We start from the raw sequence: 16154 nt of genomic DNA on the forward strand, positions 1-16154 counted from the left end.
CAGGAGGTACAAGGGGTAAAGCTCTAGACCGAGATTCGGTTTGAGTTGGAACTTGTTTTGCGGGACTAGTGGGTGTTTCATCTAAATCTTCTTCCTCATTTTCTTCATCCTCATTTTCTTTGTCCTCAATAAAAATATCATTTCCAGATTGTCTTTGTAAAGTTTTATGATCTAGTTGTTCTCCAAAATTAATATTATAACATGCGGGGGGTTGGGAAAATGAAGTTTCATCAACATGAGTCATTTCATCTATATGTTTTCTAATTCTAGGAGAAAGGGTTAGGATTAGGATTACTACTACTTTCACCTTTACTACTTTTTTACTAGTTTTTTAAAGCCAAATACATTTTTAGGTGCCATAATTTAAATATGAAATTAAATTAAAAAGCTAACACAAAAATTAAACACACAAATGAAACACGAAAATAGAACACGTAAAGTAAACACAAAAATTATATATTAAAATTAAGAGATGGATCGAGTGCACCATGATTAAATATTAAAACTTGAAGAAATTGTCCAAAATATTGCTCCAAATACTTGACGAATTAATTTGAAGCTTGAAAGTTGCTCCAAAAAATTTGCCTAAATACTTAAAACTTATCACTTGATAGTTGATAGTGAGAAAATTGAGAGAATAATATAGATAGAATGTAAGAGATTTGAGAGAGAATGATTGATTTGTGTGAGAAAAAATGAAGAAGGATGGAGGTATTTATAGTAAAAAATAGGACCAAGGTGAAATGTCAATCTCGTTCCATCTCGTGTCCCGTTTAACGTGAGTCCATCCCGTTTAAAATTAAATGGGACGGGGACCGGGACTGGAACAGGACGGCCCTTCCAGTTGGACAATCTTAAGTTAAACATATTTTCATAATACTATTCATCGGATTTGAACGTCATTTTGAGTTTCTCCTTTTTTAAAACTTTAAATTAAGAAACAGTCGCTAGTCATCCTCGTGACTTTGAAAAGATGAACGAAATCACATGTAGCAAAATGTTCCGCCATGTGATAGAGTTCTAATTAAAAAGTCAAACGCATTTTGTTGACTTCTATTACTTTTTATAGAGTGTTCAAATATTTAAATTTTATTTCAAAAATTTAAGGCCTTGTTTGTCCATATTATTTATCCTTTTTTCAAAAAATGTGTGTACATAAAATTTTGCTAAGATTTTGAAAAATGAGTTTTTCAAAAATAAAAGTGATTTTTTCAAAATTTTAAGAAAAACTTTTTTCACCGCTCACAAAACTATAACATTTTTTCGCGTAAAATAAATATCCAAACATAATTTCAAATATTATTTTTCAACTTAAATTTAAATACTACATTTATCAAAAATTATAATTTTTATGTCCAAAAGCCTACCAAAGTTTTTATATCCGAATTCACCATCAAAATTAAAAATTTGACTTTTAAAAGTTGAGCTCCATCAGAGAAAATAATACATAGTACTACATTATTGCAACATAAAAATCTTGTCTCTAATAAATTTACTGCGTATTAGGAATCCCCAAGAAGTTTAATAAATATCCTCTTTTTACATCTAAAAAAAACGATTAATGAAAATAAATCCATACAAAAAAAATTTTAAAAAGAAAGTAACAATTCTCATCACCAAAAGCAACCGATACGCCGACAACAGTGGGCAATCGTTCATTTTTGGATTTTCTTCCCCTTTCTTGAGATAGTCTTCTCAGCTGAGCTAATGGAGGAATTTACTTATCAATGCACAGTCAGAAAATTGTAGTATGAAATTGGAGCATCTTTCTTTTTTCCTCCATTTTTGTTTTATTTTTCAAACTTTATGGAGTTTAGCTAAACAATCCACAGATTCTTGTGCTCTCTAATCCATGGCGTTGGGACCAGCACAGGCTTTAAGAACAGGGCTCCAAATCCACTGAACCAAAAACTTCCTTCCTCTCCGTCCGTTCAAATTATAAGTCCGGCCATCTCTATCCTTCATTACCTGTCCAATGTACCCACCCCCACCCCCTGTACCATACAATCCCTCACACAAATCCCCAATCTCCGTCGGCGCAACGGGATCTTCCCCTGCATACCACGCATTCACTAACGGATTTGATGATAGCTCAGCTAGTTCGTGACCTATTACGCTAATCATGCCGTCTACTCCGACGTCTCCGTTTGGTGATTTCAGTGCCCCGGGCCCACCTCCTCCCATGTACCCCGGCACCGCGAATGGATACGCACAAACTTCGGGACATTGCTTCCCGGAGTTGCCGACCCAAGCGTACGGAAGCGTGTAACCCACTTTCGATGCGAAGGTGAAGTAGTGAAACCCACAAACTGCTCGACAAAAGTCCTGCATCGTAACGTCGACTGAAGTTAACACGAGGTAGATCCCTTTTTTATGATCGACGGTGAACGGTTTTGATCGAACGGCTTCGGCGATGACGTCTTGAATGGAGAGACGATTAAGGTTTTTCCCCTGAGAATACTTATTGTCAGAGTATTCCCCGGCGATGAGTACGGAGCGGGAGATGTTAGCTCCGGTCTGGTCAGTGTACAAGGACACTGTGCTCCACCACTCCGCGACGGAAGGAGAAGGAGCAGCGCGGTGGTTGAAAGTGGAAACGGAGAGAAGGAAGTCTTTAATGAGGAGTTGCTGTGATGGGGCCCACTTGCCGTACCAAATGAGGTAGATATTGATCGGAGAAGAGAGAACTGGACCCATATGGTAACGGAGGTTTACCAGGTCTGATGATCCCTCGAACTTTTTTGAGGAAGAGAGTGTCATAGGCGGCAGCTTTGGGTTGAAGTAGTTAGGATTTTGCAGCTCAAGAGTTTGTGCTGTAGGGGAAGAAGCATTGTTAGATCGAAACTGAAACAAAAGGAATAAGAGAAAAAGGTTTAGTATAACTCTAAACATTATCAATGGAGGAGAGAGATGTGGAGCTTAGGCAGCTGAGGGTCTAATGTGTGAGGACAAGGGAAGTTGAAGGGTGGGGGCACATTTTATAAAGAGGAGAAGAAGGTGTTGTGGTAAGAAACTAAAGACCCGTTTGTCCGTATTTATTTTTTTTCGGCTTTATTTCTAAAATGAGTTAGTTCATAAAATTTTGTAAGTTTTTAGAGATTTTTTGAAAATAATTTTTGCAAAAACCAAAAATTGATTTTGATTATTTTTTTAATTTTTTCCGAAAAAACTTTTTTCCCTACACAAAAAATTGCAATATTTCTTGGAATAGACAGATAGCCGATTATATTTATTGTTTACTTTTTCTAGTCATATACATTGATTATACATAATTACACACATATAATACATATATGTTTTCTTGTGAAACACATACCAAACATAATTATAATTTTTATGTCCAAACGCCGACTAAGTAAAAATTTATCCACTTGAAATATTTATATCAAGTCAATGAATATAAGATATATTTTTTAATATGTGCATGGCTAGAGGTCACATTTGGAGATCATGATTAAATGCTATGCATTTTGCTTTGATTTGTTAATTTTCAATATTAATTAATTAATTAATTATATATGTAGGTAAGTATTTACTAAAATGTGTTGTTTTTGTGTGTGTGTTTGGTACTGTTGTGGCGTTTGGTTTAGGAGGGAAATGGGCTGGAGACAGCTGCCATTGTTGTGGGCTCCAACCAGCCATCACCACTTCCAAAGCTCTCATCCCCCGTTCTTTTCAGGAAAAAAATGGGAATCGACTGTCCTCTCATCTTGCACAACTGGACATACGAAATGACAGGAATAACCCATCCAGTTTAGACATTGAAAAATTGACTGATTGTTGGTATTTGGTAGCAGTGTAGCACTAGTCCAGTTAATTATAGCAAATGTATACTATGCGTATAGCCAATATATTAAGAAAAAGTAAATAGTAGATCTGGTGACTATTGGTGTGAAGATCCTAATTATTTACCTCTGAAGCATGTTATAATCTTGAAAATGAAGAAAACTCTGATATGAAGCGTTAATATTTTTAATAGGTTTTACATGTGTGAAACTAAATTAGTTGAATTAATGAGTTTCTAAATATTCAATGCTTATAAAGAAAAAATTTACCATCATACGTGGATTTGCGCTTGTGACCAGTAGATAACTTAACCAATGCCAAATAGTCAGATAGTCAAATTTTATACAGTACTCTGACAAACTTTGAAAGGGGAATGGCATCTGATTCAGGAAAGAGGAAACCCGCAATGCAGTCTGTCCCTCGCATTGAAGCCAGGACAAGATGAGAAAGGGAAACTAATTGGATGAGCTGTGGCCTATGAGGTTTGATCTTGATGTTTTCTTTCAATTCTATACACAATCATTTTACTTACTCCCCGTCTGTCCATAAATTTTTATTTCCATTTTTTCAACAAAAAAAAATCGAACATGTGTGTTTGTTCATGAATTTTTGCAAGTTTTTGGAAAAAATTTTGAAATGAGTTTTACAAATTAAGAATTTTCAGAAAAAAAAATTTCTCACTCACAAAATTATAATATTTTTTAAACTGAAATACATATCTAAACATAATTTCAAATATTATTTTTCAACTTAACTGCAAATATTATTTTTTTCAAAAATTATATTTTTTATGTCCAAACGCCTACTTAGTTACTTTTAATTTTTATATAGGAAAATCGAGCAAATATTTCAATATTAACCAAATACATACCCTAGTTACTTACTTTAGCATCTATATTTTCATTACTTTAGCAAAATATTACTCCTACCCTCTATGGAATAGAGTTTTAATTATCTTTTCCAATTTCTTCAAAATTTAGACAATTGTTTTGTTTCGCTTTTGGTACGACAATGAAAAAGAGAAGAGAAGAGACGCTAATAAAGCAGTGAACTCCATTTGAAAGTTCTAAAAGAGGGTTTCTTTAGTCTTTTACGTGCCTAATTATTACTCTTATTTTTTTAAGGAGAAAATAAATATACTATATTATAATTTTCAATCAGAGTGCTAAAAAGGATGTATCGAATCATAGAATAAACATTTTGACTTCTGCTTCTTGCCCCAATACAAAATAAATCTACATATGTCTTGTCTTATTATAACTACTTAAATATCTTCCACTATACTCTTCTCTCCTTGATCAAGAAATAGAATATTACTGGTAAAAAATAATACGTAATTAAACAAGAAAGATTATAATGTTCTTGGATGTAACAATTAGAGGGAGACAAGTGTAATTTTCCCAAGTTATTACTCTTACCATACCAAGGTAAACAATATATAGTGGTGAATTATAATTATTCTCGATTCCCATTCTGAGAAAAGCGGGAAAGGCGCTGCAAAAGAATGAGTGGCTGGTCCCTTTGACGCAGAAATAGTTGATCAAGAGCATAACTTGAGTATAAACTGTAGTGGCTTACAGCTTTGTCCATCTGCTTCGGAAACCAGAATGATGGAATTGACTAACAAGCCAATAAAGTTAAAATATGTCCCTTTGTTTCATTTGGGCAAAATAGAAAATTGGCTAGTCCGCTGAAATTAATTACACTCGCTAGCAAGGGTGGAGCCGGCCACCAAATTACGGATCGGTCGAATTCAGTAACTTTGATCAAAACTAGAATTTTGAACCCATAAATTTTAAATCATGGCTCCATCTCTGCTCGCTAGCCGAAAAGTACATAAAATATATATATATTTTTGTATATAATACACATACACATACACATATATATATAATATACATTTTGTCTGCTATTATTTTCAGGAGTGGCTGAAAATCGTTTCATTTTATATTTTTATTATGATGATATTTGATTATATGCAAAATTGAAAAGGAAAAAAAAGACTTTTGTTACATATTGAAAGTACCGTTGGAAGTTAGTATTATCTTAAATACTATGGTTTTGTTATGGAATAATAGAAAATAAAGTAAACAAGAGGAATTTAGAGGGATATAATTAATAAACTTTTCTTGATGATATTCTTCAAGTGTTTGGGCCTATTTATATGCACTTTTGCAGGAAAGGATTTGGCCACTTATCAAAAGTCTTGACACTTATTGAAAGTCTTGACATTTGTTGAAAAGGTTTTGCCACTTGTTAAAAGTCTTGATATTTGTTGAAAGGCCTTGCCACTTGTTGAAGGCCATGTCACTTGAATGTCTATTAGTAGATAATGTGCCTCGTTAAAACCTTACTAGGAAAAACCCAGTGGGAAAAATTCTAGTAAAGAAAAAAGAGTACACATGTTTAATATACGCCTTTTGGTTGTCTCATTAAAAAACTTGCAAGGAAAACCCAATGGGACAAAACCTTGTAAGGAAAAAAGAGTACAACGCGTATCAACTCCCCCTGATAAAAGCATCAATTCACATCTTTGAGCCTTCGCATCCTAATCTTGTACACTAGTTTCTTGAAGGTTGACGTTGGTAGAGATCTGGTGAACAAATCAGCCATATTATCACTTGAATGAATCTGTTGCATATTGATATCACCATTCTTTTGAAGATCATGTGTGAAAAATAACTTTGGTGAAATGTGCTTTGTCCTATCTCCTTTTATGAATCCTCATTTCAATTGGGCTATGCATGCTGCATTATCTTCATACAAAATCATGGGTGGTTTGTCACACTTCAAACTATATTTTTCACGAATAAGATGTATTATAGACCTCGACCACACACATTCTCGACTTGCTTCATGAATAACAATTATCTCTGCATGATTAGATGAAGTAGCCACGATTGATTGCTTAGTCGATCGCCAAGATATAGAAGTGCCTCCACATGTAAACACATGCCTGTTTGAGATCGAGCCTTGTGTGGGTCAGATAAATACCCAGTATCGGCATAACCAACAAGGTCGGGACTGCAATCATTGTCATAAAATAAATCCATATCGGTAGTCCCTTTTAGATACCGCAATATGTATTTGATTTCATTCCAATGTCTCCTTGTAGGAGTAGAGCTATATCTTGCTAAGACATTAACTGATAAAATTATGACAGGTCTTCTAGTGTTAGCAAGATACATTAGTACACCAATTGCATTAAGATATGGTACTTCAAGACCAAGAAGCTCTTCATTCTTTTCTTGAGGTCGGAACGGGTCTTTATTCACATCAAGTGATCGAACAACCATTGGAGTGCTTAATGGAATGCTCCATCAATGTAAAACCGTTTCAATACCTTTTCTATGTGGGCAGATTGATGAACAAAAATTCTTTTTGCCAAATGTTCAATTTGCAAACTGAGACATAATTTTGACTTTCCGAGATCTTTCATCTCGGATTCCTTCTTTAAATAATCAATTGCCTTTTGGAGTTCTGTAGGAGTTCCAATAAGGCTTATGTCATCAACATATACGGCAAGTACAACAAACTCCGATGTTATTTTCTTTATAAAAATATATGGACAAATGACATCATTTATATAACATTCCTTTAATAAATACTCACTAAGGCGGTTATACCACATTCTTCCTAATTGCTTTAGACCATACAAAGATATTTGTAATTTGATTGAAAATATTTTCCGGGACTTTGAGTTATGTGTGTCAGACATTTTAAATCCATCGAAAATTTTCATGTATATTTCGTTATCAAGTGTGTCATAAAGGTAGGCTATAACCACATCCATTAAATGTATGCCAAGCTTTTCATGGACATCAAAACTAATGAGATAACAAAATGTTATTGCATCCATAACATGTAAATATGTGACGAGGCCAATGTGTATTAGAATTTTCTGCTCGTACTTTGTCAAATTCTAGTATAGTGTAAGATATCGTCCCACAGAGACTGGATAATCTATGCTACAGACTTGTAATATTTTAACTACTATTTAAGAGAATCAAATTTATGAAAAGTGAATGATGTTTAAAACTTGTTAATTACTTAAACAAAACAAATAACTTTTAAAAGTTTTATGATTTTAAAAAAGAGTTGGGAATCATTGAATTCATTTGAAAATCTTACTATAATAAAATCTCAATTTCTACATTTATTTCATTAAAGAATAATTGCTTATTTTTAATATAATTATATTTTGCGCACTAAGAAATAACTAATTATTAACGCTCAGTGAGAATTATGTTAATTAATCAACTTAAGACTAGTGACGTTTAAACCGAAATATTTTTCTTGCTTGAATTGTTGCTAAAATAAAGTAAAAACTTCGTGAGAATATTTTTACTAAGGATCAATAATCTTGCCTACAATGATTCCTCCGTGAGAATTAAAACCGAGGCAAGCAAGATTATTGACTTGAAATAATAGTTTACTGAAAAATTACTTTCACTCTACTATTTTATTCATCAGTTATTATATATTAATTTTGCTCCGCGAGAATTATAAAATTAATATATGAATAAATTAGAGATAAAATATATAGACGTGATAATAGAGTAATTAAAAACCATCATTTTCGCACAATATGAACTGTAAATAAAATGTTTCAAGCCAAGAATATATAAAAACTTAGATAGTATTATAAAATATATCAAGTTTCATCAACTATCCTAATGAAAAGAGATTACTCCATTATGGAGTAAGAAAAGCTAAAAAAAATATTTAGAAGACTAGAAATATTTAAAAGACTAAGAAAATATTTTTACTACAAAGAAAGAAGACCAATACTAGTTCTTGCCTTACAAAGATTCGATATCCTTATACAAAGAGAGTTTGCTATTTATAGGAAAAGATGTGTAGCTTTTGTCATGTTCCACTGTTGCGAATATGAAATCCATTTATGCGAAGTGACCTTTGTGTACGTAGATTCCATATATGCAACTATGACACTTGTGCTTCTTTCTTGACATTTGCAAATGTAGGTTCCATGTATGCAAATGTGACTTTTGCAAATATAGATTCCAATCATGCATCTATGACTCTTTTGCTTCCATTCTTGACTTCATGAGTTAGTCTTGCAAATGTAGGTTCCATGTATGCGAATGTGACCTTTGCAAATATAGATTCCACATATGCATCTATGACTATTTTGCTTCCATTCTTGACTTCACGGGTTAGACTTGCAAATGTAGGTTCTATGTATGCGAATGTGACCTTGCGTATATAGATTCCATATATGCAACTATGCTCCTTTTCATCTCTAATTATCTCTTTCCACAAGCTCATATGTATATTCCACATTTGCGAATATGAAGATGATGTGAGCAACTGTGGCTTTGCTTCATTCTCTTGTGTTTTAGCCTCTTTCCTTCTTTTTCATAATTTTTCTCCCTGCAAGATTTGTTAGAAAATTTGCGAGGATAGGATATCATTATTTATATTTTATTTTTTACATATGAAATTACATGAATAATTTATATCCATCAAATACCCCCATACTTGAACTTTTGCTCGTCCTCGAGGAAAAAGAATACTTTAAAAATATATCTTCCAAAATCCATGACTATTGTAGGATAGAAAATTTATACAAAATAAATATCCTCCAATATGGTCAATGCAATTAACCCTTTTAAATTCACCAAATCTTTTACCTTATTTCTAAATTCTGCTTTGATCAACAAGAACTTGCAATCTTCTTCCCTTGAATCTTTCAGAATTGATAGATTTATGATTACTTATTCAGTTAGTATCATACTCTTGTCCATTGGCTTGCTCCTCATATTTTTCTCCACTAATATAGATTCAACACTGATTTCTAGAATCTTTATAGGACTTTTCTTGGCTTGTAATGTTAGGCTTCGGGGTGGTAGGATAAGGATATTTTTAGAGTGACTATTTTTTTTCCTAGCTTGGAGCAAACATATCTTAGTGCTCGATATTTCCTCCCTTTGGTAACACTTTTTTGATTTTATTTTTTGTTTTGTAATTTCAAACACCTTATATTCACATTTTTTTTAAACTTTTTTTTTCTTCTTCCATCTTTTAAAAAAAATATATATACATCAACCTCCGCTCATTTTTAGCTGGAAGATCTCATGACTATATATATGTATATATATAGTTATTCTTTTTTTATATATATAATCAAGGTGTTAAAAAAATAGGATTAAGGCTCAAAGAAGGGTTCTAAAGGGAATATATATATTGGTTAGAAATAAGAAGGCTAAAAATGGTGAATCAAAGAAGGCCTAATTTCATTTTTCAAAAATCAGTATCACCCATTATTTCGCCTTGAGAAACATTTAGAGTAAGTTCTAGCCAAGTTTGTTGATTCTACCTATTTTTCGATCATAATTATTCTCAATTCCAACGATTTCCTAAGATAAAGATGCTTGCTCCTTCCTTCACAAAATCAAAATCATAGATATTGTATTTATATGGTGAAGATAAAAAGAATTAATCATTTGACATATAACAAAGAATTTATTTTGTTAATTAAAAACCTACAAATAGGATAGAGAAGAGAAAAATAATTATATATAAAGATATAAAGCAAATATAACTTTATATAAGCATATGTATCCATTAATTAGATACATATACATCATATATTAGAAATGCATCAGAATTTACCCCCTCCACTCCTGGATAAAACGTGTGATGAGAGATATACATATATAAGTATTAATTTAAGGAAAAGAAAAAATTAATACTAATGTATATAAAAAAAATCTTTTTGGCCTTCAAATTTATAATCACAGAAGAAATCTTGAAAGAAACTGTGACCACACATATTCTATGTGTAATAGACTGGCTAATTTAAGACCTTATTAGTCATTTGGTCCTGGTTTAAATATAAACCAAAAAATTACCTGAGAGCATTCGACTTGAATCATTAAATGGTTAACCAACCAGTTAGTTAGGCATACCGATCATCATGAAATTGCTCCTGTGTAGGTGACTGTGTTTTTGTAGAGGCCTTCATGAGATGCTTTGGTTGTACAATAGCCTGGATATTGACCAGATTAATTGGTTAAGCATTTAATTACCAAATTTATGTTGGACTTATAAGGCTCCATTGCTTCACCCTCAATGGCTACGGGTATGTCACTATAGTTCTGAGTTTAACGTTGTCAGCTCGACTTATTACTTGTGAAATTCATCAGTCTATAAAAGTGATCGATGAATGTTGCTCAAAATGTCCTCGAACGTACAATTTGAGTTTTTGACCATTTACTTTAAACTTGTTGTAACGACCCGACCGGTCGTTTTGAGCTCTAGCGCGACATTCGGCGGTTTGAGGCCATGAGTAGCTTCACTTCGGGTATATGACTTGTACGTGTGGTCGGAATTAAAATTCGGAAAATTCAGAATTGATTTGGAGAGAAAATTCTAATTTCGGAAGCTTTAAGTTGGAAGAATTGACTAAGGTTTAACTTTTGAGTAAACGACCTCGGAATCGGGATTTGAAAGTTCCAACAGGTTCGTATGATGATTTTGGACTTGAGCGTATATCCAGATCAGGTTTTGGATGGCCCAGGAGCGTTTCGGCACCTATTGTGGAAAGTTGATATTTTGGAAGGATTTTATTAATTTGGGTTTAAGTATATTTTAATGTTATCGATGTCCGTTTGGGATTTCGAGTCTGAAAATAGCTCTGTATAGTGATTTTGGTATTGGGAGCGCGTCCAGATGTGAATTTGGAGGTCCGTAGGTCATTTCGGGGTCATTTGGCGAAAGTTAAAAATTTGAAGGGTTTTTGAGAAGTTTGATCGGGAGTGGAATTTTTGATATCAGGTCAGATTTTGATTTCGGAAGTTAGAGTAGGTCCGTAATGTCAATTATGACTTGTGTGCAAAATTTGAGGTCAATCGGACGTGATTTGATAGGTTTCGGCATCGATCGTAAAATTTGGAAGTTTCAAAGTTCATTAAGTTTGAATTGGAGGGTGATTCATGTTTTAGCATTGTTTTATGTGATTTAAAGGCTCGACTAAGTTCGTATGATGTTTTAGGACTTGTTGTATGTTTGGCTGGGGCCTTAGGTGAGTTTCAGAAGCTTAACAGATCGGTTTTTGAACTAAGAAAAATTCTAAGGCAGCTGGTATCTGGTGTAACTGCACCTGCGAGGTTTTGGCCGCAGGTGCGGAGCCGCAGAAGCGGACAAGAGGATCGCAGAAGCAGTTCTGGCTAGGGAAGGCTGGGACCGCAGATGCGGTCAAGTTCCGCAGAAGCGGGACCGCACCTCACCTGCGGTGGCATTTCCGTAGGTGCGGAGCTGCAGGAGCGGCTATTGGACCGCAAAAGCATAAATCGTGGCTGGGCAGTGAGGTTTTTATAAAAAACGGGGTTTGGCCATTTTCATTTCATTTCTTCCATAAAAGCCAACCTTGGAGCGATTTTGGAGCACCATTTTCACTGTCAACAATGAGGTAAGTGATTTCTACCACTTGTGAGTTTAATATACAAATTTAGGCTTGTAAATTCATGAAAATTTGTAGAAATTTGGGATTTTGAACCTAAAAATTTGTATTCTTGGATTTTGACCCCGAATTTGGGTATGGAATAGAGAATAAATCATATAATTGAGTTCATGAGATTATGGGCAACTCTTAAACATGTATTGACTATTTTAAATGCCATTTGACTAGTTTTGAGTCGTTTGGCACAGAGTTGAGGGTTTAAAGCACAATTGTGGATCGAAAAGTAAGATTTGAGGTGAGGTAAGTCTCTTGCCTAACTTTATGAGGGGGAAACTACCCCTAGATGATATATTTAATATGTGAAACTTGTTGCGGGGACTACGTACGCACGAGATGACGAGAGTCCGTACGTAGTTAGATCCATGTTATTGTCCGGGTAGATTTAAGTTCACCCCATGCTATACTTGCACTATAGAGATTATCTTTGCTCGTTTAATTCTTTTATTTCGCGTTATGACTCGAGACTAGACATGCGTAGAGTGATAGACTCGTTATTGTAGAGACTTCAGAGTTTCATGATTAGTCACGAAACAATTGTACTCCTCTTATGAAATGGTGTCCGCGATATATATATGTATGTTTCATTGAAAGATTTTTCGTTAAAGAAATTATAACTCACACGTTTATTCGTGAGTGGGGTAAATGACCCGTTAAAGCTTATTATTCTAATAGGATTGGGCCGTTCACCTCGACAGTTTAATAAATGCATCTATGGTTCGTGCCGTTCGACCCTCGGTAGTGCACAATTTAATATTTATGTTGGACCGGGGCGTACGCCTCGGCATTTTTATAAAAATATCCTCATGGAATCGTGCGTAATATTTGGCAAGAAGATAGAGTATCTATGAGTTTTTCCCTGATTCGAATTATAACAACCTATTTGGTGAGGTGTATATATATATATATATATGCCCCGGTTGAGGAGGAAATTGCTAATTAAGAACTTGAGTTTATTGTAAAGAGGATAATTGTACCACATATTTACACTTGTTTATTTTATTTATTTACTCTGTCTTATATTTGTTCACCTCCTTACTGTACCTGATATTATTGGACCACTAGTGAGTGTTGATGTCGACCCCTCTTCACTACTCCTCCGGGGTTAAGCTAGATACTTACTGGGTACACGTGAATTTACGTACTCATACTATACTTGCTGCACATTTTTGTGCATGTACTTTTATATCCGGTGGCCCTTAGGGCACGTTGGCAGGGATGATGTGGGGACTTGCCGCGAGCTGTATTTTAGGTTACGATCCGCTACCAGCAGACTCTCCTCCAGGGTTATTTGTATTTTTTCATGTCTAATTTATATTCCGGACAGATGCTGTATTTTATTTTACTTCCTAGTTGATGCTCATGCACTCGTGACATCGAATTTTGGGGGTACTTATGAGTTGTTCAGTATTGTAGTTGGAAAGATTTTATCATTTACTCTGTAAATTTTATTTCTGATTATTTAATTAAAGGACAATTTTGATTTCAGAATACTAAACTGAATAATCGAGTTAATCAACTACTGTTGGCTTGCCTGACAGTGGTGTTAGGCGCCATCACGACCATTAATGGATTTTGGGTTGTGACAGCTTGGTATCAAAGCGTTAGGTTCACATAGGTCTCACGAGTCATGAGCAAGTCTAGTAGAGTCTTGCGGATCGGTACGGAGACGTATGTACTTATCTTCGAGAGGCTACAGGGTTGTTAGGAGCACTTCCCTTCTTCATTCCTCATCATGCGATTCTATTCTTTTGAGGATTATGCCTTTATTATCTTCCTACTCATTCTTATACGATATACAACGCTCGTGTCAATTGGGCATCAGGAAGTTACAGTGGTGCTACAGACGTGGAGCAGGATGTTTCTCCCTGCGCATTCGAGCAACTTATTACAGTCTTCTTACGGAAGGGTATTCCATCATTTTTGCTCAGTAGTTGTATTTCTGATGGTCTTGAGACTATGCACAGGTTTCTATGATGTTCAGACATTGTTATCGTACAATGTTGATGAAATGGTAGGGTGCTTATCTATGTGTCGAGGTAGTGAATGACTTGAAATGAGGGTTTTTCTCAGTGCATGATTTAGAGGTTCAACATTTAATTCCAACCGAGGAAAGACAATCGGTCTATGTATTCTCGGGCTTTGGTTGATGGGAGTAGCGAGACTTGATGTTCTCGAGTGTGGAGGAATTCTCATTTTGATGTGGTGTCGTCGTCTTTGTTGAACGCATTAAGGTTCGCCGGTGTTATGGTTTTCTTTGATTTGCCTTCGGGCAGGGCGTCGTGAAATAGTGCCTAAGAAGCGGTTGTCAGATATGGTAGGTGTATGATGGCTTCAGAATCGAATTGGCATTTCTAATGATGATGGGTCGGGAAAGATGATCTTCGAGGAGCCTTAGAGTTGGTAGCACTTTACCGGGTCAGGTGCTACAGTGATGGATTTTGCTTTGATGCAGTATTTGGGCAGCAAAAGATGAGGAAGGATAGGGCGAAAAGTGTCTCGCGATGGTTGAATTACTAGTAGGCCAAGTATGAAAAGCGAAAGTTCAGAAGTTGCTTAAAGGAGAGGGTTTAACTAAAGTGGGAGAGTGGCAGAGTAGCATATGGGTTATGTGGTAGGATAGCCACACGCCTTGAGGAAAGTTTAGAGTGATTTGGGATTTATGGTGGACAATGACTAAGTCTACGAACTTAATTTGGAATATGGGTTGCTATACGGAGAAAGGTTGGATACGACGGAAAAGAGTTGCATGATAAGAATAAGGATACAAAATGACTTTGGATTGGAATGTATTGTCACACCTTTAGTTGATGTCCATGAGGAGTGAACGAACTTGTACAGCTGGTGAATGAGCACGTGCTCAGGATGGTTTATTGGGCTCAGGACGGAAAAGATTGGAACGTTGTTAGAAGATGTCAGCATGGAATTTCCACAGGTGGGTTATTTCCGGTGAGCAGGTTAACGGTTGCGTGGTGTTGACGAAGCTTCTGCAAAGAATTCTACTGGCTACTCGATAAGAGGTCGAACATGTGAATGTGGCTAGGGATTCAGAGCGTTCATGAAATGGTTAACAAGAAGATTTAGAGGAATTTGGCCAACCGATTGCGCAAGGTCATGTTAGTGAGGAAGAGGGAATCTTGGTAGGTTCCAGGGTTATATAATGGTAGCTTCAAGCTAAATGGGAGAGCCCCACCGCCTACGATCGGATTACATGGTTGTCTACTTGTGAGGTTTTTGGTTATCGGCATATTGGTGGGTTATTACGACTAAGGAAAGAGAACATCAGTGGTGATTTGAGCAAATGATTTGACGAATGTGTGCTATCATTGTCCTTATCGATTCATGTTCAGGCCTTGGGAAGACTCAGGATTTATGCTTTGTGTATATGTGATGTACAAGGAAAGTGATTCAGCCAGGTGCTTCCTTGAAAGGGTGTTCATGTGCTAGCAGATTCTTGGAGTCGATTATATTAGGGACCAAGTCGGAGTGAGTGACTCTCAACAACGGTCCTAGTGGGTTCAAAAAAAATAATTAAAGTGCGGTGCCTAAGGATTTCGAGTCTGTGGTATGGTTAAGTATCGAACTTTTTTAGTGGATTATGAAAGTGGCTTGGAGTGTTCTATGTTATTATTGGTCTGCGGTACAACATTGGGAGGAATGGGAGGAAATAACTTCGGATTCATAGAGAAATTATTAGAATGGGTATACCAGTTGACGATGTGAATATGCGTACAAGGAGGGTATGAGATGGTTCGTGGGTTTTGAGACAACGTGGTCTCGTGAAATGAGGTCACTCCGGATGAGTGCGAATTTGGGTTCGTTATGTTTGAAATGGAGCTACTATTATTCCTAAGGCAAGTCCAGCGTAAATTAGGAGAAGTCAGAT

General features: G+C 35.3%; 1 protein-coding gene across 1 annotated transcript; it reads right to left on the reverse strand.

Moving 5' to 3' along the window:
• Positions 1 to 1481: 1481 nt before the first annotated feature.
• On the reverse strand, positions 1482 to 2973 carry LOC107782055 (protein EXORDIUM-like 5). The gene has a single exon (XM_016602887.2). The coding sequence runs from the start codon at positions 2890 to 2892 to the stop codon at positions 1846 to 1848; it is 1047 nt and encodes a 348-aa protein (XP_016458373.1). The 5' UTR covers positions 2893 to 2973; the 3' UTR covers positions 1482 to 1845.
• Positions 2974 to 16154: the final 13181 nt, after the last annotated feature.

Source organism: Nicotiana tabacum, chromosome 24, assembly GCF_000715075.1.
Source record: "Nicotiana tabacum cultivar K326 chromosome 24, ASM71507v2, whole genome shotgun sequence".
Lineage (NCBI taxonomy): Eukaryota > Viridiplantae > Streptophyta > Magnoliopsida > Solanales > Solanaceae > Nicotiana > Nicotiana tabacum.